General features: G+C 40.9%; 1 protein-coding gene across 1 annotated transcript in view; it reads right to left on the reverse strand.

Annotated features, from left to right (window-relative positions):
• Positions 1 to 5,314: 5,314 nt before the first annotated feature.
• The window catches only part of ZNF451 (zinc finger protein 451), a 30,995-nt gene continuing 10,389 nt past the window's right edge, over positions 5,315 to 25,920 (reverse strand). Inside the window, exons 9-16 of the mRNA XM_075268374.1 lie at positions 25,236 to 25,383; positions 21,316 to 22,949; positions 19,384 to 19,491; positions 17,113 to 17,256; positions 15,381 to 15,511; positions 12,335 to 12,521; positions 7,258 to 7,299; positions 5,315 to 5,546 (exon numbers count right to left, since the gene is read on the reverse strand). Coding sequence (XP_075124475.1) covers positions 5,500 to 5,546; positions 7,258 to 7,299; positions 12,335 to 12,521; positions 15,381 to 15,511; positions 17,113 to 17,256; positions 19,384 to 19,491; positions 21,316 to 22,949; positions 25,236 to 25,383 — 2,441 coding nt within the window. The 3' untranslated portion in view covers positions 5,315 to 5,499. The remainder of the gene's footprint in view (positions 5,547 to 7,257; positions 7,300 to 12,334; positions 12,522 to 15,380; positions 15,512 to 17,112; positions 17,257 to 19,383; positions 19,492 to 21,315; positions 22,950 to 25,235; positions 25,384 to 25,920) is intronic.

The following is a 25,920-nucleotide window of genomic DNA, read 5'->3' on the forward strand; positions in this document are numbered from 1 at the left end:
TTCTGACTTGTGCCAAAATTAGCAACTTTCTTCCTGGCTTGTATGTCCATTTTCTGACGCAAAAGGCATGATAAATCAGGCCCATATTGATTTTAAATAAATTATACATCCACTGTGTATGTTTAATGGAAATATATATTCTATGTTCATATTGCACAGTGCAGGGATAAGTTAGCCACTCATATTGTTGCATGTTCAACGTACACCGTCAGTGGTTTAACTAAGTAACTGCTTCAGCTTTTAGTGCTGACATATTTAAAGGGGCTCTATCATTGGGAAATGTCATTTTTAGACAAGCACATCCTTGCATAGTCTTTAGTAAGGCTATTTTACACCTACCTTTTGTATGTAAATTGCCTCAGTAGATTTTGAATAAGTCCGTTTTTATTCACATGCTAATGAGCTTCTCCACGCACCGTCTGCTCTATGTGTATGTATAGCAGAGGCTGCTGTACTGATGACTCATCTCTGTTAAGGGGATATCGTCACTCCAGATGGAGAGACCACCATATTGGTGTGTGGAGTCTTATTAAGCCATGAGGCTCCACTGCAAAGAAACATGGGAAGAATATGCAAATCTGACTTCCATGATGTAATTAGGATGCCAGTGCCTCAAATATGCACACCACTAGAGGGCGCTGACTGAGAATGTGCAAGTCTATCTTCCATGATATAATTAGGAAGACAGAGTCTCAGTCAAGCAAAACCTATAGAGGATGCTCCCTTTAACATCATGCCGACCTTCTCAGAGGCCTTTGTTTGTGAAACAGCTGTCCTTGGCTGAGAAGACTGCATCTGGTTAAATCCCAACATCATCGCAAACAAAGGCCTCTGAGAAGGTCGGCATGATGTTAAAGGGAGTGCCCTCTATAGGTTTTGCTTGACTGATACTCTGTCTTCCTAATTACATCATGGAAGATAGACTTGCACATTCTCAGTCAGCGCCTTCTATTGGTGTGCATGCTTCAGGCACTGGCTTCCTAATTAAATCATGGAAGTCAGATTTGCATATTCTTCCCATCAGCTCTGTTATACATACACATAGAGCAGACTGTGATCACAGACAGTTCCAATAAAAAATGGACTTATTCAAACACTACTGAGGTGATTTACATACAAAAGGTAGGTGTGAAATATCCCTTCTAAAAGCTATACAAGGATGTGCTTATCTCAACCCCTTCCCGACATGCGCCGTAATAGTACGGCTCATGTCGGGTCTGTAACTATGGCGACCGCCCGGGAGCCGGGCGGCCGCCATAGCCGCCGGGTGTCTACTGCTTTAAGCAGTAGACAACCGGCTCTAATGCCTCCGATCGGTCCCCGGACCGATCGGAGGCATTAACCCCTCTGGCGCCGCGGTCAAAGGCGCCAGAGGCGCCATTTTCCCGGCGGCGCATGGGCGCCGCCATTTTGGCCGGGATCGCCGGCTCCTGGAGCATGCTCCAGGGCCGACATCATGTTGCCATGACAGCCGGGAGCCTGTACAAGGCTCCCAGGCTTGTCTGCAAATTGTCTCTTTTGCAGGCTGGTCTATGCAGCCTGCAAAAGAGATGATGATTTTTTACAATGCATTGCAATGCGTTAGTATTGTAATGCATTGCATTAGTGATCAGACCCCCTGGGGTTCAACACCCCTAGGGGGTCTAATAAATGAAAAAAAAAAAAAAAAAAGTTAAATATATATATATATATATATATATATATATATATATATATAAAAAGTATTAAAAGTTCAAATCACCCCCTTTCCCTAGAACACATATAAAAGTAGTTAAAAACTGTGAAACATATACATGTTAGGTATCCCCGCGTCCGAAATCGCCTGCTCTACAAACCTATAAAAATATTTTTCCTGTTCGGTAAACGCCGTAGCGGGAAAAATAGTCAAAAGTGCCAAACCGCCGTTTTTTCACTGTTTTGATTCTGATAAAAATTTGAATAAAAAGTGATCAAAGCAATAACATTTCCCGAAAATGGTAGAACTAAAAAGTACACCCGGCCCCACAAAAAAAGACACCCTATGCATCCCCGTACACTTACGTATAAAAAAAAGTTACGGCCGTCGCAATATGGCGACTTTTAGAAAAAAAAAAATTTTTTAACACAGTTTTGGAATTTTTTTAAGGGGTCAAAATGTAAATAAAACCATATAAATTTGGTATCCCTGGAACCGTGCCGAAACACAGAATATAGGGGACATTTCATTTTGGTTGCACAGTGAACGCCGTAAAACCAAAGCCCGTAAGAAAGTCGCAGAAATGCATTTTTTCTTCAAATCCAACCCATTCTGAATTTTTTTCCTGCTTCCCAGTACATTATATAGAATAATTAATGGTGGCATCATGAAGAAAAATTTGTCCCGCAACAATTAAGACCTCATATGGCTCTGGGAGCGGAGAATTAAAAAAGTTATGGGGTTTAGAAGGAGGGGAGTCAAAAACGAAAATAAAAAAAATGCCATAGGCGGGAAGGGGTTAAAAACACTTTTCCCAATGATAGAGCCCCTTTAAGGTTCAAATGTCAGTTTCAGTGGAAAAGCATTCCTGTGCTCTCGAGGACCTGAACATTGTGGTGTTTGTCTAGAACAGCCTTATCGGACACATGGTTTCAAGGCCTAACAACAACTTCTGGATCAGAAACTGTAAATAACAATCAGGTTCCGATATTGGCACATGACCCAAAGGTTATAAAACAGACGTACCTGCTTGCTTTTTAAGGGAGGAACAGAGTGATCACTGGATTAGCAAACATATTCTCTTCAAACTATCACATTTTAACCCCTGACAGCTCCATGTAAATTATTTTCCTTCCCCCAGATTCTCCTTGTCTTATTTTCTTCCCCTTCTTTAATTCTATAGCATTCATCTTCCCCTCTCAGGACATATTTTTATCAGCTAAACCAGTAATCATGAGAATGCTTTCCACAATGCAGCTCTGTGTGCCCATCTGCTATATTTCTCATGAAGCATAGTACCAGAAGTAAAGCATTTCTTGGAAAGGTACAGTAGAGTGTTGGTTACTTCATATCAGCATTGTTTGTATTCTGCCAATATTGTTATTATCTATGAACCTTCATTTATTAATTATTCTTCTATTTGTTTATTCTTCTGTTTACTTTAATGCACTTATCCACTTGGTTAATTAAGATTAACACAAGCATCTGGTGAAATTTTTTTTTTTGAGAAAGCTGAATATATAGATTCATGTCAATTTTGAACCTGTGCTGGTCTCCATGGTCGTCACGGGTGAGAGGTCCGACCAAATAGAAGTTTCCTAACACGTACGGCGCTGGCTCTCAATATCAGCAGCCATGGCCGTATAAGCTATTGGTCCGGTCCTCTGAAACACGCGGGCCACTGGTCCGACGCATGCGCGGCGGTACCACCTTCTTCTTCGACTGGGTTCCGAGTGCGCATGCGCGGGTCTATTGTACCGTCGAATGCGCGTTTGCATCTGCCAGACGCCTCTCCACGTGCGGCGCTCTGCGCTTGTGGAGAGGGCGCGCGGAAACCCATATTGCCTACTCACGTCGGCTGGACAAACATCCAGTTCGACACTAGTGAGTTAAGGTAAGAAACAATCATTTTGACTATGACTTTCGCTTTCACTTAAGCTTCCTATTTGGGTAACAGTATATTTTTTATATATTTTTATATGTTGTTATTGACCAATTTGGTACACTGACTAATGAAGCCCAGGACTCTTAATACAACATTTGTATATTCTTTGAACCTTATGCTTCCAAAGCAGCGTTTGCACATACATTAAAAGCCCTTAGGAATTGGCAGACTTTGTGGGATTTTCTAAGCCCCTTGAATGTTCCCATGGTTTATATGAGATTTTGGGTTCTTGAGAGGCCCAGTATTCTTGTAGGCTTTTTTTATACAACCAATACCAAGGAATTATTAATTTGACAGTGGTCAATTTTATGGTTTATGTAGTTCTACAGTTTTTAGACTTACATATCTTTTCTATGTTCTGAATGTTTGACTATGTATTCCTTCTGTTTATATGTGATTTAGCTTATACACTTGAAAAAGAGCGTTGTGCTCGAAACACGTAGTGTGTTCTTCTAAACGAAAATAAAGAATATTGTATGACTGTTGGCTGAGCGCGGTGATCCTTTTCGAAATCTGGTCCTCCAATATTGTTATTGAGGCACACACGGAAGTCCCCATCTAGAAACAAAAAAGATATAAACTAAAACTTAACTTTTAATACGTAGTAATATAAAAATATAAAACCATGAACCCCCCACAATAAAATGTCCTCAGACCTTTCTGTCTCAGGGTTGTAGCATCTGGCTATAGTATGTATCCTGTGGTCAAGTCACTAGTGGGACCCACTCCAGCACCGGTTATCAAAGCCCCACTATTAATACACAATACTCCTGACCAGCCTGCCTATAAACCAGAGATTATGCTAGAGATACTGCATGCTACGAATTGCTGCGGAATACATAGAGAGTATAGGGATTACGTCCAACTATCTGGTGTGTCTCTAAGCGTGTAATAAAGGCCCTTATAGTAGCAGGGCCAACCCTCATGGTCCCGCGAATTGCAGTTTTCACCACACCATGTATGCCTGGATATCGCTGCAATTGATCCCCTCCTGATGAACTTATTGGAGTAGGGAAACGCATCGAGGGTCTTTCTATTGAGAGTAGGGAGAGTGCATGATGGGTGGTATCGTCGGCTGTGTGGGCCATTTGTGGAACTGACAGGGCCCTTATTACACGCTTAGAAAGAGACACACCATATAGTTGGACGTAATCCCTATACTCTCTATGTATTCTGCAGCAATTCGTAGCATGCAGTATCTCTAGCATAATCTCTGGTTTATTGGCAGGCTGGTCAAGAGTATTGTGTATTAATAGTGGGGCTTTGATAACCGGTGCTCGAGTGGGTCCCACTAGTGACTTGACCACAGGATACATACTATAGCCAGATGCTACAACCCTGAGACAGAAAGGTCTGAGGACATTTTATTGTGGGGGGGGGTTCACGGTTTTATATTTTTATATTACTACGTATTAAAAGTTAAGTTTTAGTTTATATCTTTTGTTTCTAGATGGGGACTTCCGTGTGTGCCTAAACAATTTCCCTATACCCTGTGTTATCTACCAATATTGCATATAAACATATTTGCATGTTAATTCACACATCTTTATAAAAAAAAACCTATAAAGCACAGAACTGGAAGAAAGTAGATGAAACAAGACAAAAATCAACAATTTAAAAAGACATTTATAAAGATAAGGAAAAATGTACAAAAGAAGCTGAAAATAAGAGAAAGAGGATTTTACCGAAGGAAGAAAAACACATGGGTACATGTTCTTACGAAATAAAGCTGCACCTCATGACAAACCTTCTTGGCGTGCAGAACAATATTTTATTTATTTTAATTAAAAGCATAGATGAACCCCTAATGCAGGAACTCTTAAATACTGATCTCATCACACAAAGGAGGCAAGATGTGAATTCCCCAGGCTTTTTTATTTTACATTTCCACCAGGCTTCTTCTGATGGCTTCTTCAATGCTGGCTTCTGCAGACAAATTAGAAAACAAAACTGTAAAATTACTTTAATATTGCCAAGTATTTGTCTCTCAAAATATTAAAGGGGTTCTCCAAGGAGTTTTTCTTCATACTAACTTCCCCTGTATTATTTTTTAGATGCTGTATATAGGGGACCTGGGCTAGTTTTGACCATTGGTCACATGATTGGAACAAGCACCCACCCGAGCTTTTGTGTTGCTCTTCCTCCTCTCGAGTTTTCACATGCAATTCACTTGTGGTATAGAGGCTGGCAGACTATAGTAACAATAGCCCCCATAGCACAGTTAAATAGTAGTGAAAATGGGAGAAGAGGAAGGAGACTGGGGGACCCAGAAGGTAGGTGGTGGTTCTGTCACATGACCTGGGTCAAAATTAGCCTAGAGCCCCTAGGTACAGCATCTAGCCTCTGTGGTTTCTTAGCTTATTTAGATAAATATAGAGGGGAGGATAATTATTCCATGTCACTAGCAGGCAAGGATGGTACTGGCTCTAGTTATCCGTGTGATGCTCCGCTGAGGCATGAAAGGATTGAGAAAGTACAGAGAACAAAGGAAGCAGGGGGCATCTAATAATTAGAGATATGAGAGTACTATTCGAAACTCCAGTTTCGAATAGCACGCACCTATAGGAATGAATGGTCGTAGCCGGCACGCAGGGGGTTAAGCGGCCAAGTCTGTGTGCCGGCCGCTTCCATTCATTCATTGCGTGCTATTCAAAACGGCCGTTTCGAATAGTACTCGCTCATCTCTACTAATAATCAAGATGGTAAACAATCAGAGTTGTGTTTCTACTGGAGCTCTTCTTTAAAGGGAACCGGTCAGGTGTTTTTTTTTTTCACAATAAATTGAACCCACAATGTGACGTAACTGACATTTCACTCACAGTCCCCTCACTTGTGGACATCATGAAGGAGATGTCAATCATGCCCAAGAAGTGTGATTAGAAAAGAGAGAGCATGACTAGACTAAAACCGCCCACCATAAATACTTAAGTGTTTATTTTTCCACCATAAACTGGCCTCATAATATGCAGGAATATCAAGTCATTCCCTTTCCATTAGTGTCCCATACAACATAAAAAGTCATATGCAAATTAAGGCTTTGTTCACATCTACATCGGAGCCTTCATATGAGACTGCGTCGCAGATTCTGGCAAAAAACAGCAGAGAGAAAGCAGAGTCCTGCACAGAGAACTTTTCTCTCTACAGACTTCAGTATAAAACAGTCAGAACCCCACTGGACCCAATTATAGTCTATGGGGTTAGTAAAATGCTGTTTTACTGAACGGGCTCTCCATCATTTGGGTCCCATGGCGGATACGAACAACGGAGATCATAGCGCAAGTGTGAACCTAGCCTTACCTGACAGGGTCCCTTCAAGACTCTAGTACAACTCTGCTGTGTACAGAGTACTAACAGTGCACCATAGAACTCTATGAGTCTCTACTATATCTCAGATTCTGTACTGAGGTCTATTTTATAAAGGAGAATATTTCTACAGTATAATATGGTGCTATACAAGATAACTATATGCTAAAGGGACTTTGTGTGCCTTTGAGAAAGCTTCACGCCCACAACCCCCGCAAAGAAGCACTAATGTATATGGGAAACTATACAGTATACTAGGATAAGGCAGTAATAGGCAAAAATACAAGAATTCATTCATGTCAAATGTTAAGGATGTGGGAAAACGATGACAAACCTTCATCCTGGTCATCTGTGCTTCTCTCCAAGTCAGCAGTGTCTGTAAAGAGAACATTACATATGTAAAGAAGAATTAATTTTTTTTTATGTAGATTGTGAGCCCCACATAGAGCTCACAATGTACTTTTTTTCCCCCTATCAGTATGTCTTTTTTTTGGAATATGGGATGGAAATCCATGCAAACACGGGGAGAACATACAAACTCCTTGCAATTTATTTTATTTTTTTTTTCCCCTTGGTGGGATTTGAACACCAGGACTCCAGCGCTGAAGGGCTGCAGTGCTAACCATTGAGTCACTGTGTGGCCCCCAAAGAAGAATGTTTTTGCTATGATAAATATAAAATTGGTTAAAAATGTAATCTATATATTCTGCAGTGCTGGTGAAATATCCCTTCACTCCTTGTATACCAGTAGGAATCACATAATATAAGACTGCAGGTGGTATAATGCTGTCTCTCTATCTGCATGGATAGATGCTGAGGAATATGAGCTAGCTGAACATATTGTCTATCAAATATAGAAATGTAAAAGAAGTTCTCTTTGTGCGCTGACATTATGTTGATATACCTGGTGAATATGGGAAAGTCTCTGAACTATTACATATGGAAAATAAGAATGGTGACTATTCTCACCACATTTCTCCTGTTTCCTACTTTCAGGGGGAAGAAGATTTCCCCATTTAGATATTGTAATTCATAAAGATGTGCACCCGATTTACTTCCCTTAATGTCAACTTCAGTGTTGATTATGTGGCGCCTAAACTTAGTGTGTGATAGGTACTCCTACCCTCCCTTATGGGCTGTATCAATATTTTTCAAATGGTTTTACTACCAAAATTGCTGTACTTCTATCAGGCAGCCCCAATAGTTATACCCCAGGCATACTTTACAGCCATTGATAAACTCCCCACCCCCATTCTGTGGAATAACCAATCCTTTAGTCTGGTTAGGGAAACCTTGAGGGCTCTCTGTGACCAGGGCAGGGGGTAGGAATTGCGCTCTCCAAGTTGTAAGTTTACTATGCAGATGTACAGCTCTCTTGCACAGATGGCTCTCCTTGGTTCATACGAGGCGCTCACAAACAGTTTATAGGCAAGGATCCTAATCTACAAAATACCATACGTCTAACAAGGAAGAAGTTGTAGCTGTGTGGAACAAGCTGTTTCTTGTGCGGTATAATGGAGCATGATCTCCATATTTGTGTCTCTGAAGGAACCGCATCCAACTGGAATTGGACGGTTCACAAAAATCTTTGAAATCTTTGAGGTGAAATGGTGGCGCAAAACTAATATTCCACTTTACTATGCAACTTTGACAAGTATTTAATTGGATATATTATATACAGTGGAGATAAAAAATGTCATCTGGTTAAGTAATCTTGAGCTGAGTGGGGCAGGATATGATAATTTCTTTATCCTAGCTGTGGTGTACTGTCGTATATACTATGTAAAACTGTTTTAAGAGATCTGTATAATAAAGGAATATTGAATTTTTTTTGTATTTTAATATGAACCCACAAATGTTTTTTGGTATATATTGCTAAGTTTTTTCAAAATCTTACATGGTAATATTTTTGGTTAATTTCATAAAATCCTTAGGCCCAGTTCACATCAGTGTTCTTGTTTCCATTCGAGGAGTCTGCTTGGGGACCCCCAAAACGGAAAATAATATGCAATAAAAAGCAGTTATCTAAGACACCACAAGGACTCCTTAGATTATAATGAGTTAGGTGTTGTTTCCACACGAAACATGCGAAGAGAAAAGTGCATCTCTATAACGCTGAAAAATTTGGAATCACTTATAATTTGCAAAAATATTTAACTTTCTTTTCACATGTTTCATGCGGAAACCACACAGACATTCTAGTCTATGTGGTCCATGTGGTTTCTTAGGTAACCGCTTTTTCATGCGTATAGGTCCCCAAGCGGACTCCCCGAACGGAAACCAGAATGCTGATGTGAATGGGGCCTTAGACTGAATGTGAACTAAACCAGAGAACTTCATGTGCTGTCATTCTAGTGCTTGCAGCTGTTACCCAGGCGGTAATGGCACCGTGCCCTGCTTCTGCTCCAACTTCATTCTACTCCAGCTGCTTTTACCTTAAGTAGAGAAGTCAGTCACATGACCAGGAGTTGGAGCGTCAGCAGGTGGAGCCGAGGAATAAGATGCTCCACACACACACAACTCACTCTGCCGAGCTAAGAATGGGGATCATTATCTTTAACAATAAGGATGATTACTTTTTTTCTTACTGTGCATTCAAATTCCCATAGATATTCTCTTCATATAGGCCATTTATACGTGTGAAGTTAAAGGCATTAAGGCAGATTAGAAATAGAGCCTATCCCTGTCTAAGGAAAGTACGCATAGCAAATACAACATACCGGTTTCCATGGAATGCTGAGAAAAAGAGGTCACCTCGCTTTTGCGTTCCCTGCTGTACCCTAATGACTATTAACCAGCAACATTAGTTAGCATAGGTTCAAAGGATATAAAGACATCTTCACCATTCTAAAGCAACATATGATATTTTGCTACTTTTCTATAACCAGAAAACAATGCATTGTGGGATATCACACAACTACTGCTAAACGGTTATTTAGCACTCAATGTGCAAATTAGCTCTCTACTGTCAGGTGGATGTGCTGGAGCACGTACCTGGGACAGCCCACCTGACAGAAAGCTGAATCTGCATATTAGGTGCTGAAAGCATATATTAGGAACAGTAGGGGCTAGAGAAAAAATTGCAACTGCTGGAATTAGTAGATCAGAGCCGAATGAAGGATGCAAAGTTTTCAAGATTTGGAGTTGGTGGAGGTGGTGAAAGGTTTTGTTTAAAGTGAGGCCTGCTGGTGTCAGATTGGCTGCGATTATTAAGAGGCACAGGGTTTGTATCATTGTTGCACATCTCAGGAAGTGCATGCAAAGAGCTGAAGTACATTACATTTTACGTGTTACTGGCACCAGTTTTTTGGAGTAAATTATCTCAGATTGGGCTATGAAGGCCCTGCTCCACCTGGTAGGAAATGTGATAAAAATTACAATAAAGGTACCATTTGTGGAGCAAAACTGGTATAATTCAAAAGAATTATTATTATATGCATGCCCCTTTTTTTTGGCAGATTGCTGTACATTTATTGTATAGTGTTATTAAAGGTGTGATAAAATATCTACTCTCCAGTTTTAGGTAACAATACTCAGGGCGGGTTCACACCTGTGCCCTGGTCTCCACTTTCAGTTTCCATCTTCTGCCCAAGAAACTGGGCAGGAGATGGAAACCGGCAATCATTTTTCAAACCCATTCATTTGAATGGGTTTGCAAAGTGTCCGCCCGTGAGCGTTTTATGGTCTCTGCGGTGAAAGTTTTTTTTAACCAGACACAAAGTCCGTTTAAATAAAAAAAAAAATGTTTTGCCACAGAGACCACAAATTGCTCACGAGTGGACACGGTCTGCTGGGTTTCCGTATCCTGTTGGTAGAAGACAGAAACTGAAAGCGGCAATGGGGGCGCAGATGTGAACCCGCCCTCACTGGTATGCTGACACACTGAAAGAATGGTGACGGAACTTAAAATCAAAGCCACATTGCCAGGTGATTTATACTGCCATATTTAGCTTATCTATCAGCAGGATGTGACAGAGAGAAAGACAGACATCTGCGATAATAAGCTGTGGAGCAAGATTTCTGAATATAATGTGTGTGTGTGTATGTGTGTGTGTGTAATATATATATAGAAAATAAAAATAAATATATCACATTTGCTGCAGAAACCCCTCCATTCAGATATATAGAATAATCAACAGGCTACATGAGCCAAAGTCAACAGATGTGCCAGCAAGTATAAGCATCCGACTTCCTGGCGCCGCACTGAGTGGCTGCCTCGATACAGAGCTCCAAGCTGGGAGCAACCTTTACCTTTCCTTTCTTACTCTTTTTCTCTGTATCTTCAAGAATCCTCTAACCAAGCAAACTAGCACTATGAATTAGCAACTATAAATCGAATGGAAGACCCTGTGGAGTATTTTGTTCCTTTTTTTTCTATTGTTAAAGCATGGACAAGACTCAAGTCCTGGAGTTTTCCTGTGTGCACATGTGCCTGTTACCATCCCCCCACAGCTAAGGACAGCATGTCTCACCATGCGGCATGGAGGAGAGACCTACAGGAAAGTGCGGACTTTCTTCTTTCAAGGAGATGATTTTTGGCGTCTATTGCTGATGTGTGAGGATGCTACAGCTGACTGGTATTTCTTTCTTTTACTATGGACATGTGGGACTCTGTTACAACCTGGGAACCTGCCATCACCCACCTACCCCATGTGTTTATGGAAGCTTAGCAAGAGAGCAGCACCCTGTCTACCTGGATGGCTTCAGACTTCTCTGGGCAGTAGAACACAGTGGTAAGAAGAAAGGAGGGGGAGGGCTTGTGATGAAGGACATTTGGGGCATTTTTTGTGGTTAATGGACAATAGTGCTGATGCAAGATACCGAACTATGAGCTGTGAGCATGAGATCTCACTACCTACCAAAGGAACTGCCACATGTTGTCATGATAGCTGCATATGTCCCCCACCTCTGCAAAAAAAAACGTTTTTTGCCTGTTATATCTACATGCTGTGACCCCCCCTCCTCATGTCCTCCAACCACATTCGGCTGTATTATTAACATCACTCCGCACAGAGAACTAAATGATCCTGCAGTGTGTCTGTGTTTCTTTCTTTTTTAGTTGCTAGGATTCCTAGGAATTCTCTATCTGTCATGACCTTGCATGTGTTTTCTCTCTTGTTATATACTACTGTACCATCTACGAAACTGTATCACTGAAATTTCCCCACTGTGGGACTATTAAAGGATTATCTTATCTCATCTTACTAAGGACAGTACTCCTTCAGGTCCGTTTATACTTCAGAATTTGCATCCACTGACTAACTGCAGAGTAGCCCTTCCACTCAATATTAATCTGACTTACAATGAAGTAAATATATGAAAACATGAGCAGCTCTATTAATGTAGCTGTAAAGACGGTCAACTTTGTAATCTTTGGTAGGTTATGCCCTTCTGCACGTGGTAAATATTACCTTGTGTTGTTTCCGCTATGCTGTTAAGCAGGGCACACATCATATCGCCTTCTAAATGGTGTGGGTTGAGGATATGAGCAGACCGCTGTGTTTTTTTGAACTGGTTCTCCAACTCCAAGAAACCTTTATCACCAGAGAGAATAGTGAAAGGGATTTGCTTGGGTAGTTTCTCATCTAGGCGACCTGCCTAAAAGCACAAAAATAGCCGATAATAGTTAGTAAATCTGGGCCAAAATCTGTATACAAAATGTTTCAGAGTTTGAAAGTGTAAGCATAGACAGGTAGTCTGAAAATACGCCAGTTTTATCACAGTGGCTAACGCTGGATAATAAATCTGGTGTAGCTTACATTCTCTAGTCTTAGACTATACCACCATTTCCTTGGATTACTTTTATACTTTATTTTCCGACACTGTTTTGACACATCATGGCTCATTTAAGCTAAATCCACATGTCCACAAATTTTAGTCCAAACAAGATGTACCACGTTTACACCAGTGTCTAGTCGTACCCAAAATGGTAAATTTTGGAGAATGTTTCACTGTGTCAGGTGCACAGTTTATTACGTACAGAATCATTTGACATAATTAAAGGAGTTTTCAGAGTTAAAAATATTGATTACCTACCCTAAGAACAGGTCATTACCAGATCATTGAAGTACCAACACCAGACACATGTTGTTCTCAGCAGCTGATACATAGATAGGAGCAGGAAGCAGATAGCTCTGTTCTATATATTGTCATTGCATTGTAGCTCCCATTCAAAGGAATGGGAACTGAGCTGCAATAACCTGGTCTGGCCACTATGACTACCCAGAAAACAGCAGCCTGATTCCTGCTCCATTCTGTGTGTGTCAATTGCTGAGAAAAACAAATCAGTGCAACTGGCCTGATGTTGGAACCGCAGTGATTTGAAAATGATGACGTGTCCTTAGGGTACGGCATCAATATTTTCTACCCTGGAAAATATATACATTATACATACACATATATATGGTAGTACTTCACCGCTTCCAAAAAAATCAAAGGGTCTTTATTTAAAGCAGCAAGGACCAAGAAAGATTCCAGATAGGACAAAAACGTCACTACTCGGCAGCAGTGGAGTGCTGCCTTTTTTTGCTTCTTCTATGAATATTGGAAATGGCCATCTTTCTAGGACTTGCACCCAGTTTATACTATTGACTGTGCAGTTACAGGACCATTGCTGACACAAACGCCGTGAACTAAAGGTGGAGCATCCACCTCTATAGCCCTACAACTAGCAAACTATGGAAAAAGACGTTTGAGAAGCTTGAAGGGCTTTCACTTCCCACTGGGCTCATACTTAGAAATCCCCTGAGGATTGCCTCTCCATCTGGTTGGGACATGAAATGCGTTGGGATGAAGGAAATCAGAGAAACTGATCTAATTTGATACGGAGATACAGGGAGAGCTCTGGGGACTGTCCTTGTTAGGACAGGAGTTATTGTGGGACACAGGGTAAAATTACACCAGCCCTTCATCTGCAAGGCCTATTGAGCCCCCATCGTCTCTCAATAGGTCCGGGTAAGACCGTTGTTCTTTTTATCTAGAGCAGTTTGTTTTGTGCACTTAAATTGGTGATGTTCTTTGACCGTCATAAACATTTATTATTAGAATTTAAATAAAAAGTGTTATAGTTCTTTGGGTCCTCTGCTTGTGACAACGCCTATTGACTGTGCTGCTATAGATGCACCCAGCTTACCCAGGCAAGTGCCGAATCCCCAAGCTCCTGAGGCAGCCCACTCGGCAGTTGCACAGGGTATGGAGTACAATACTCTGTGGGGGCCATTGCTGAGCACGTAATATTGTGTGGGGGAAGGGGCACGGCTAAGCACATACTGTGGGGAACAATGGATGAGCCTGTAATACTGGGGGGGGGGGCAGCACATAATGCTGTGTGGGGGCCACTGTGGAGTGGCACTATTAAAAGTAACAGGACCTGTTCATGCAGTTGAATCTGGCACTAATTTTGCACCTAAATCAGCGGCAGATTCCTACCTCATTCCTATTGAAACTAATTGGTGCAGGAAACTGGAACAAAAAGTCATCCTGCTGCATCTTGCAGCAAATTCCGATTACTTGATTGCAGCTTGAGACTCACCACTGGATAGATTCATTCATTTGGGTCTAATCAGTGGTGGAAAGTAGCCAGAGAATGCTGATGTTCTGCACCATTAATTGTATGGAATGGACTGTATCACTTCACCAAAAAAACATCCAATTTTGGTTGGTTTGTTTTTTGCTGCATTGTGCATGAGTTACTCCAAAAAGGGCCCACTGGGGCTCTGTCACCAAAGTGCCCAAACAAACCTGTAGCCGGCCCTGTATATAGGTAGATATACATGTGCATGAACCTTTCTGTTTCCATTTCTGTGTTGTCACTGTCACCAATGAAAACAACAATACAGTTAAGGTCAGACAGCTGCCACATCAGGATGCGCATGGTTGTACAAAGCTGCAGTTAAACTAACACAGAAGATCAGAGGAAGTTTGAATGACATGATCAATGCTGAACATACACAGTCTAGTCACATCAATGTGACCACCTGTCAAAATCCAGAATAACCACCTTTGGCAGAGCGGACCGCTACGAGACGTGCAGGAAGAGAGGGGATGTTGTAATGATGGTCACTGGGATGTTGAGCTATGCTGACTCCAGTGCCGTGGCCAGCTGTGCTAGATTAAGCGGTTGAGCATCCATGGCGTGAACAACCCGATCGAGCTGCTCCTACAGATTCTCAATTGAGTTCAAGTCCGGGGAATTTGCTGGCCAAGGGAGTACGGTAAACTCATCCTGGTGCTCCTCGAACCACGCACGTACACTGCGAGCTTTATGACACGTCACATTGTAAACACATTGCAACAGAGACCCCCTTGGGTAAATGAGGTGGAATTAAAGGGGGGGGAACAGAGCAGTAAGAGCAGAAACAATAAAAAAAAAAAAAACAGTATAACATTACCCAATAAGAGATAGTTGAGCATTTCCCTTCTGACATGATATACATAAACCCTAAAAATGGAACTTACATGCATGCAAATAGCAAAGTCAGCTGCATCTTTCCTATGACTGCAGCGAGGGTGAAGGAAAAAACAGCCAGTGTTTGAGAGATACTTATAGATCTTGCAATTCACAGGAGGCTTCCAAGTACTTTTCCCACCTAAAAATGTAAACAATTTAAGGAACATAGATATTTGCAATAATATTTTGATAAAACATTACAGTAGGTTTCTAGAACTTTATCTCCTCAACATTGTGCCTTAAAGAGAACCTTTCACCTGTTAATAGGCCCTGCTACACTGAATCCAGCGCAGTTGGATTCCTGAACAACAAGCGCAGTTAGTTTTGGTGCCTGAGGTGCTATTTAAGCTCTGTTATATCAGAATGGCAGTGTCAGGCAGGAGCAAGCAGAGCTCCAATCAGTTGAAGATACTGTCAGAGCTCATAATCACATTCTTTGCCTGTCGCCAATACTACAAACAACAGTAAGTCATTTTAACTTTGGCTACTAAATAAATACATATAATACGGAAAAGCACAAACCAAAAAAATCTTCTCAAACACAAGATTATAAAAAAAATTATATAAATAATTATATAAATTTATTTCCAAATAAGTATAACAATATCAATAAAATACACATTTCTACAGCAGGGCAGATGGAATCGCCAAAAAAAGACTGACACAGAATCAAAATATAAAGGGCATGAGCATGAATCCATATAATAAAAGTGTAAATGACCAATATATAGCCAACCCTATTGGTATATTGGCCCCAGGGATAAAAGAATATTTCAAACACTACAGGAAACAGTGTATATCAGCTACAAAGTGTATATCAGCTACAAATCAACAAACAACAGGTACCTTACCTATAGTATACTACAAATCCAATCCCATTGTGTGCTATATAAATAGGATATACCTACTGCATATAATAATCAAGGCTCAACCAGCTCAAAGGATATAAAGCTAGCATATAACACAGATATAGCAAATATCCCTATAGTTTGCCAGATCAAAAAATAAAGGCCGATGTGAACTTATCAGAATATAGTATAGGACAAACTATAGTGGAGCCAGGGAACTGTCGCCAATACTAAACAGCATTGCTTGCTAGGGAAAAGTGGGAGCTAGAGGAAAAAAAAAATCCAACTGTTCCAGAATATGTGGAGGAGCAGCTATTAAGTAATGCAATGAGTTCCTCTTGTTGGAGGTGGTGAAGGGTCCCCTTAAATGTCTGATAATACAAGTTCCACAGCTATCTTGAGAATAATGGGCTCCTGAAGGCCATTTCACAGCAAATGTGAGCAAAGAGGTGACAGTGAATGCAGGACACTACATACATATAGCAGATCAATAGCCAAGCAGGAATGTTTGGCTATTCCCACGGAAGTGAAAAGAAATCCATGCAAGTGTGGCCATCACATCTACTCACAAGTAGGTTGGAATACGGAATACCCTTTAATGTAAAGAAGTTAGAACTGCTGAGAGTTGGTAATTTTATTTCTTTTTTTTTTTTTGTCGCATCTATTCTACCAATTTTTAAAATTTTATTAATTCATAATCCTTTCATCAGTGTAAGAAGTGAATATAATCCAGCAATGTTTTTGAGTAATACCCAGACTGGGTCCAAAAATCACTATTTTTTCCCCAATTTGTATTTATTTGGGTGAGCAAAAGGCAACCATGTAAACATGATGGGTTTTTTCTACAGATTTAGAGAATAACTTTCATATGACATGACACATTCAGGTTTACCTTGAAATCCCCATACAAAAGTTCCTTGGTTCAATTGGCCTGGCAGACGATTAAAAAACTGTGCCCAGTTGTCCAAGTCAACAAACACAATGTGGGTCATTGTTTGAAGAAATTCTAGATCAGGTAATTCATCTTCTTGCAAATCTAGATCAGGATAGAACAATTACACATTTAGACTAAGGCCCCACGTTGCGTAAACGCAGCTTTTTTTGGTGCAAATTTTGATTTGCTATTTTGAGCCAAAGCCAAGAATAGCTACAAAAGAAATGGGGAATATATAGGACATTCTTTTACATCTACCGTATTTTTCGGACTATAAGACGCACGTAGGTTTTAGAGGAGGAAAATAGGGGAAAAAAAATTTGAAGCAAAAACTGGTAAAATATTTAATATATGGGAGTTGTAGTTTTGCAACAGCTGCAAGGCCACATTGACAGGTGACCCTGCAGCTGTACGGGGACGCATAGAGTGTTTTTTTTTGCGGGGCCAGATGTACTTTTTAGTTATACCATTTTGGGGAATGTCTATTTCTTAGATCACCTTGTATTGAAAAAAAAAAAACAGGAGGTGATTTAGAACTTATTTCATATTTTTATTATATATTTTTAAAGCTTTTTTTTTTTTTTTTACTATTTTATTCCCCCCCGGGGGCTTGAACCTGCGGTCACTTGATTGCAAGTCCCATAGACGGCAATACAAGTGTATTGCCGTCTATGGGACATTCTGTCTATTAGTATTACGGCTGGTCATAGACCCAGCCGCAATACTAATATAGCCGTGACAGGCCTGGGAGCCTCATTAGGCTCCCGGCTGTCACCTGAACAGGTCGGCTCCTGCGATATCGCCGCGCAGGAGCCGGCCTGCAACTTCACAGGTACGGGGCCGGTGGGGACCGGCCCCAGGGGAGAAGGGGCCACCGATACTGACCCGGCATCCGCTGTACTAGAGAGGCGGATGCCGGCGAGGGATAGACGCTGGCACAGGTGCCGGGGCCTGAGACATCGCTCCTCTGCCCTGCCTGAAGCCAGCGGCGGGGGGACGGAGGAGCGGAATAGCATTGCCGCTGCTGGCTTCATGCAGGGCAGAGGAGCGCAGCGATGTCTCAGGCCCCGGCGTCTATCACTTGCCGGCTTCCGCCTCTCTATTACAGCGGATGCCAGGCGCCACATTCAGACTATAAGACGCACCCTTCTTTTCCCCCCAAATTTTGGGGGAAAAAAGTGCGTCTTATAGTCCGAAAAATACAGTACAATCCACTCCTGGCTCTGGCTCAAAAAAACGCAGCAAAAAAAACTTCATTTCAGCAATGTGGGGCTTTATCCTAAAAGGGGTTTTCCGGGCAAGAAATAATTTTTCAAAAAAGCTCAGTTAGTGCCATTTTTTTTAATAAGTGCAACCAAATACCTTTAACAATGTTTTGAGTGATTTCTGGGAGCTCCTGGCATTTTCTGCATCTGTATACATGGGTAGCTCCCTGTTCTGTTTTCCTACAACTACCATGATGCATTGCACTTCACTCACACTACCTCCCCCTCCCTTCCTTACACTCCCAATTAACTCACTCAACCCACCCCATCATACTCACCTGTCTCTTCCAGTTTGTATTTTGTGTGCATGGGAGATCACTTCATTCTGAGGGGACTGCTTCTCCTCTTCTTGACGCCTACCAGTGCCTTGGCGGCCAGGTAGACGTCAAGAAAAGGAGGAGCTGGGCCTCCAGAAGGAAATGATCTCCTGTGGCCAGAAGATACGGACAGGAAGACAGACACAGGCATGTATGATGAAAGGGAGGAATTGAGGGGGGGGAGGGGGGAGGCGGGAGAGGGTGTTTAGGTTAGTGTAGAAATAACATTTTCACCCCAAGTTAGGGAAAGTAGCTTAAAAAAAAAAAAAAACCACACCATGATCTTTTTCCCCCACTGCATTTTCCATTGGAAACCGAATTGTAGTGGCACAGGCACCCAAGAGAACGGAGAAGTGCTTCCAGCTCAATTTTCTGCGTTAAATTTGTCATCTGTTGCAGATAGCTGATCCCTGGGTTTCCCATGTCTACTGACATGTAGCAGATTTGTTCCAGAAATGTCTGTGACTATCCAATTATATGAATGGGGAATACCACTATGGTTGCCCGTGCAGAAGAAACAACTCTCCTCACATGTAGGGAGACAATTTCCAGTTGTAGAAATTTCTGAAACAAATGTGGCACGTGTGAACATATCCTAATCTTTATTCAATATATATAGCTTGGTAACATCTATGAAAATATAATACCTGTATCCATAGGCTGATTGTTTACTTCATTATCTCCAGTGTTGCAACTGCTGGAAGTTGAAACAGGTTCAGGCTTCACAGGGGGAAATCTTGAAGTTTTATCAAGAGCTTAAGTGAAAATAAATTGAGAAGTTATAGGAAAGGCAGCATAAAAGATGTTTTTCAATGACAGATCTTTAAGGCCAATCAATAGTATGTTTAATCATGGTTTTAATATATTTCTAAAAATTAGGAATGCAACTCCACTTCTGAGAGATTTAGACAATGTGATACCCCTCTGAGTAACCTCATAAATAATTGAATGAGAACCATAATAACCCAAAACAGTAGAACTAACCTTTTAAGTGCCCTACACTGACATCCCCTTGTCACTACAGTGGTCTGGCAAGTTACAACAGCCTCAGGATAGAATATTATCAGCATATGGTCTTTTCTGGAACATGAACAGGAAACTAGGCTCCACATGCAATCCTTGGCTAGAGGTTCCAACAAATCAGCACGGCCATTTAACTGGTAAACCCCTAGATTAGTGAATTACATACGCTGACTAATAGCGCCTCTCTACAGGTGTAGTGCAGTACTACATCATTCTCTACTCTTAACCTGAGCCAGGAGGAGCTGCGCCTTTGAACACCAGGTGAGAAACGCTCCATGTTGTTATCCCAGGTACCATGTATATTTTTCAGGACTCTGAAAAAGCTCTTGTTACCATCATAAAAAGTTATTTCAAACCAGTTGCTAGTTTTCTATAGCGTCATGGTGCCAACTTTCATCGAGTGTCCCAGACGGAACCAATTAATATTGTAATCTGATGGGCCACTGTATCTATAGTCCTACAATGACTTATCGCTTATCACTTTAGAGACGTGAGGCATTATAACCTGGCTGTGCTGATGTGGAGGCAGCAAGAAATTTAAAAGGTAAATTGCAGCTTTTTAGTTACTTTAAAGGGGCTCTATCAATGGGAAAAGTCATTTTTAACTAAACATATACCTGCATAGCCTTTAGAAAGGATATTCCACACATACCTTTTGTATGTAAATCTCCTCAATAGTTTTTGAATGAGCCTATTTTTATCTATATGCTAATTAGCTTTCACCGTGTACCCCAGAAGTCTCATTGTGCACCCTCTGCTATTCTTTCCTATGTGTGTACAGCACAGGCTTGCTGAGGACTCATCTCCCTACTCTCACCCACACACAGCAGAGAGGCTCATTCAAAAACTATTGAGGTGATTTACATACAAAAGGTAGGTGTGGAATAGCCTTTCTAAAGGCTATGCAAGTATGTGCTTAGTTAATGACTTTTCCCAGTGACAGAGCCCCTTTAAATTGGGTTTTCTAAGTTTAAAAATATGTTTAATGCAGTTTGAATTATTATTAATGGATATTATGTAACAGACGCCTCTGCAAATCTCACATGACCATGCATCAGGTATTTATCGGCTAGCGTGGTTAACAGCCCATCCCTTAATTACAGGATATGATGCGATTCTATATATTATCATATACTGGTCTATATTCTCTCTAGCTCTTGTGAGTGGCATACAGCAGATTTTACAGGGCCAGAGTGCAGAGCAAAGTCTTAGTGTATTGTGTGAAGCAACTTCAGCACTTCCTTACACCTTGTAATAAAGGAGAACGCAAACAGATGTAAACAAAAGACAAGGTGTGTATGAGAGAGAAACTATGGCAACTGCAGTCCACTCAAATCAAGCCCTGGCACCATTAAAACAAATGTGTTGCACAGAACCGAGCAAAATAAAACTGTATAAATTAAAAACAACTAGTGGCATCACCTAATGAGCATTCAATTATTTAGGTACTTTTCTGTATTTATACATTTAATAAACTGAGAAAACCCCTTTAAAACATGGTTATGAGAACATAAAACACCAAATATTCTAACATGAAAATAAGACCTGTTAATTACCTGTAACTGTGCTACAAAAATCCATTAGCTCTTCTCCATTTTCCACTGAGGGTAAACCAGGTAAATTTTTGGAGCAATCCAGAGATCTGCCATGAGCTTCGTAATGTAACTTTTTGGTATTGGCAACCTTTAATGGCTTCTTAGATACACAAGCACCACTAGCTGTGAACTTAAACACCTCATTCTTGGAGTCAATAGGATTCCTATTAATGTAAGCATTCATCAGAAAACAGTGCTTTGCATGAAAATGGAGTTGGGCAGAATTAGCATCAATGCAGGACTTTGAGCAAACGCTGCACTTTACAACAAAATTTATGCTGCAAGAGTCTCCATTTTTCTTACAAAAATGCCTGCGTATTCCCTCAAGTGTCTGGTCAGTTGCCAAGCATGAACAGCAGCTGTACCACAGTTTTCCTTTCTCAAACAATTTAGCTACGCAAAGCCTGAGGTCTGTCTTCCGCTTTGCTTTGTCAGTATATTTTGCAAGACAGCCACATGTCAGATGGCTCTCTGCGGCAGAGGACGTTGTAGGTAAAGCTTCAAGACTTTTAGAAGGGGACTGAACCTGATTTGGAACAAACCCATAATCTAAACCGTGGTAGCTTTCATAGTGACTAAGAAAATCCCGTTCTTCATCAAAGTGGAGATCTTCACAGAGGCCACAGAAATATTTAATCTTTATGTCACCATTATGTTGACCCTGACAATGTCGGAGCAAAGTTTCTAGCTTATGAAACTTCTTTTTACAAGTGTCACAGGTGTATTTATGAAACTGGTGCATGGTTAGGGACTTGCAGTGTTGTTGAACAGTCTCTTCGGAATCAAACATGTCTTCACATATGTGACACTGCCACATGCCTTTAGCAGATTCCTGTGGCACTGCCGGGGTCTCTGCTTCCAATGGTATATGGAGACTCTTTAAGTCAGTAGACGTGGATGGCTGCTCTAAGACATCATCTTCATAATAATATGAGTGACCTCCATGACAGTCTGACACATGTGCCATGACACTTTCAATTCTTACCAACTCTAAATGACATATTTGGCACCAGAAGCGGAAATTACTCAGATGTGCCCCACCATGGAATCTGCTCATATGTAGGTGTATAATGCCCAAATCTTCAGCAATCTTGCCACACACCATACATTTGTGATAAATTCTATTAGCTGTCATGATATGCTTTTCAGCGGCTTTTTCAGAGGGGAATTGTAGAACGCATTCACAGAACCATGCTTTCATTATGACATCCTCCTCCTTCTTCACATGGCAATCACTTACATCTGCCATGTTTTCCTCTTTCTTGCACTTTTGTAAGAACTCATTACAAAAATCAGAATCTGGTAAAGTCCTTTTAAGTGTGCAAGGTTTAAGTCTAGCACTTGCAGCAGCCAAGCAGATATCAGATGGTGTTTTAACTCCTTCATTGATGTAACAAAAGGCCAGGATAGACTGCTCTATAGAGTTCACACGCTTTACATTATGATTAGTTTTTTCAACATGCTTTGCAATGTGAGCATCGGTACTTAAAGCTTGTTTACAATATGGACAATACGCTTTCAGTCGGAACACTGCAGCAACGTCTCCTATGCTTTTTTCAGAAAGAGAAATGGGACCAGCATTTCGGCAGCGTGTTCTAAATTGTAGAAAAAAAAAAGAAAGAAAACACAAATTTACAAAGAAGCTTAAAACAAAAGAAGAAAGGACATCGAGCGCCCCATAGCGTAATTCAGTTGATAGACCAGGAAAGGCAAATGGGTAAAACGCTCACCTTATAGGGTTGTGGAAAGACACAACATCTATGAAAGCGTTGGAAGCAATATGTCAGAGGGTTGCTCTCTTTGTGGCTTGCAGCTGCTTCTTTAACACCCAAAGGTGTACGAAAGATGTAGTCGAGGACCAATTCCAATCTTTTTCTAAGATGGGAAAATTAAGAATCGCGCTTCCACAGTGGTGTGAAGGAATGGAAAATTTATTGCCAAAAATCACACACGTGTTTCGGGCATGTACACGCCCTTTTTCAAGTGTAAGTTGCTGTTCGGCTGAGCCAGATGCAAAAGGGCGTGTACGCACCCAAAACATGTTGTGTGTGATTTTTGCTAATAAATTTTCGATTCCTTCACCCCACTGTGGAAGCGCAATTCTCAATCTTCCCATCTTCATAGAAAAAGATTGGAATTGGTCCTTGACTACAAATTTACAAAGAAGGCATGGAAATACTCCGATACATTAAACCCTAACCACACTTGGAAGTACTTAGTTGCTTAGTAGTGGAAGAGATCAGGTCGATGGAAAGTCTGACTTCTCAATCCCCTACACACGCATCCCACCAAGGTTTGTTTTTTGTTTTTTTAAATCTCTCGCCTTCCATTGACCTTCATCTTCATTACTACACTTATATCTTGTCCCCACTCCTCCATCTTGTTATGAAACCCTGTATTTTATGCTCGTCAGAAAGTTGGTATTTGCTCCTATTCCTTCCGAGATTTGTAGCTTTTTCCTGATTGAAAAATTTCAAAGTACCATATATACTCTAGTATAAGCCGAATTTTTCAGCACAGTTTTTGTGCTGAAAAAGCCCCCCTCGGCTATACTCGAGTCAGCAAAAAAAAATTTAATTTTTGACCAGCAGCAATATCAATGTATAGAATCCCCTTTCCCATCACCCAGCAACTACTGCACTCAAAAACTCTGACCATTTTAATTTTTGAAATTTCCCAGTTTTTGTGGTAAAATTAGGGGCCTCGGCTTATATTCGGGTCAGCTTATACTCGAGTATATACGGTACTTTTTTTTTTTTTTTTTTTTTAAAGAAAACAGCAGTACTGCATTTTTTTTCCCTCCAATTTCACCCCATTCTTAATTATCGTATTTTCCAGATTTTCAGTACATCATACAAAATATTAAAAAGAAACCATTTCCAGTTTCAATTTCTCTTGCAAAAACTGTAATATTAAAAAGTTAAGTTTGAAAATCTGGCACACTGTTAAACTTAGATGTTATTTAAAGCTTTAGAGACTTCAGTATTATCATCCACAGAACAGTAAGGGGACAATAAGTAGCCAGAGAGTCAAGAACACTTATTAGCTGCTACTCTTGTCTACCAGGGAGATTACAACACATCAATGCTTTTGCACTACAAAAAGTAGTTAAAGGGGCTCTATCAGCAAAATTATGCTGTATGAGACCCATATATGCCTGAATAGCCTTTAAAAAGGCTATTCAGGCACCGCTAATGGTATTTTAAAAGCCTCCCCAGTTTTAAACTAAGACCGTAAAAACATATATGCAAATTATACTTACCGTGCACGGTGGGCGGTTCGTGCACTGGTGGTCATCATTTTTGGTCCCGCTTTCCTCTGGTCTCTTCTTCCAGCGACGTCCTCCTTCCACGCCTTCTTCTTTTCACAGGCGGGTTGTGTTTAAATCCCGCGCATGCGCAGTAGCGCACGCTCCGGCGCCATTTTTGTCAATGGCAATTCGCGACAATACGCTCGCATAGTTTTGAGGGGAACTGAGCATGCTCAGTTCCCCTTAGAACTACGACAAAAATGACGCCGAAGGGAGCGCTACTGCGCACCCGTGGGATTTAAACACAACCCGCCGTTGAAAAGAAGAAGATGACATGGAAGGACTACGTAGCTGGAAGAGGAGACCAGAGGAAGGCAGGACCAAAGAGGACGACCACCTGTGCACAAACCACCCACGGTAAGTATAATTTGCATACATGTTTTTACAGTCTTAGTTTAAAACGGGGGAGGGGGCTTTGAAAATACCATTAGCAGTGCCTGAATAGCCTTTTTAAAGGCTATTCAGGCATATGTGGGGCTCATACGGCATAATTTTGCTGATATAGCCCCTTTAAACGTTTCTCTACAAATGACATACTTCGCAATATTCAATAACCAGCACAGACACCAACCTGAAGTGAGCAGTCAGCTCTGTGTAAGAATGTAGCTCCAGACGACAAGATGTACAAACAACTTGGAAAAGAATGTCTTTACAAAGGGCAATCAAAACATTTTTTGCATATGCTGGCATAGGAATAGGACATGGGACGCCCTTCTCATCTGTAACAAACACAGAAGACATTCAATGTAACAAAACACCAACTTATTGTACACAACGACCCAGCATTTTAACAAGTTTCAAATAACTTTTGATTTTTGTAATATACTTTATTACTGAATGTTGTCTCCTTTCTGTAAAATTCTGTCCTGTATTACTCCTTCTCCGGGCTGTCTATTAAGATCTGAAATCTGTATATTGTTTGACTAGGTATATGGGTTATCACAGTTGCATAACGTAGAAAAGTTGAGACTGGAAAGGGGGGGGGGGGGGGTTTGGGGGGAAATTAATTCAAACAGTTATACATCTCAGACATCTTAGGGGGCATTCACACTATCGTTAGTGACCATCAGCAGTGTCCATAGCTATTATCCGTTACAAGATTTAACAACGGACACTAGCTGAACCACCAGTAATCCGTTAAAATTTCCATTTTTCTATTCATTTCAATGGGATTTTATCTTGTGTCTGTTAGTGTCAGTTTACACCCAATCCGTCAGAAGTCCTTTTTTTTTTTCCAAAAAAGTGTCCGTGGCAAG

This window comes from Leptodactylus fuscus, chromosome 3 (assembly GCF_031893055.1).
Source record: "Leptodactylus fuscus isolate aLepFus1 chromosome 3, aLepFus1.hap2, whole genome shotgun sequence".
Lineage (NCBI taxonomy): Eukaryota > Metazoa > Chordata > Amphibia > Anura > Leptodactylidae > Leptodactylus > Leptodactylus fuscus.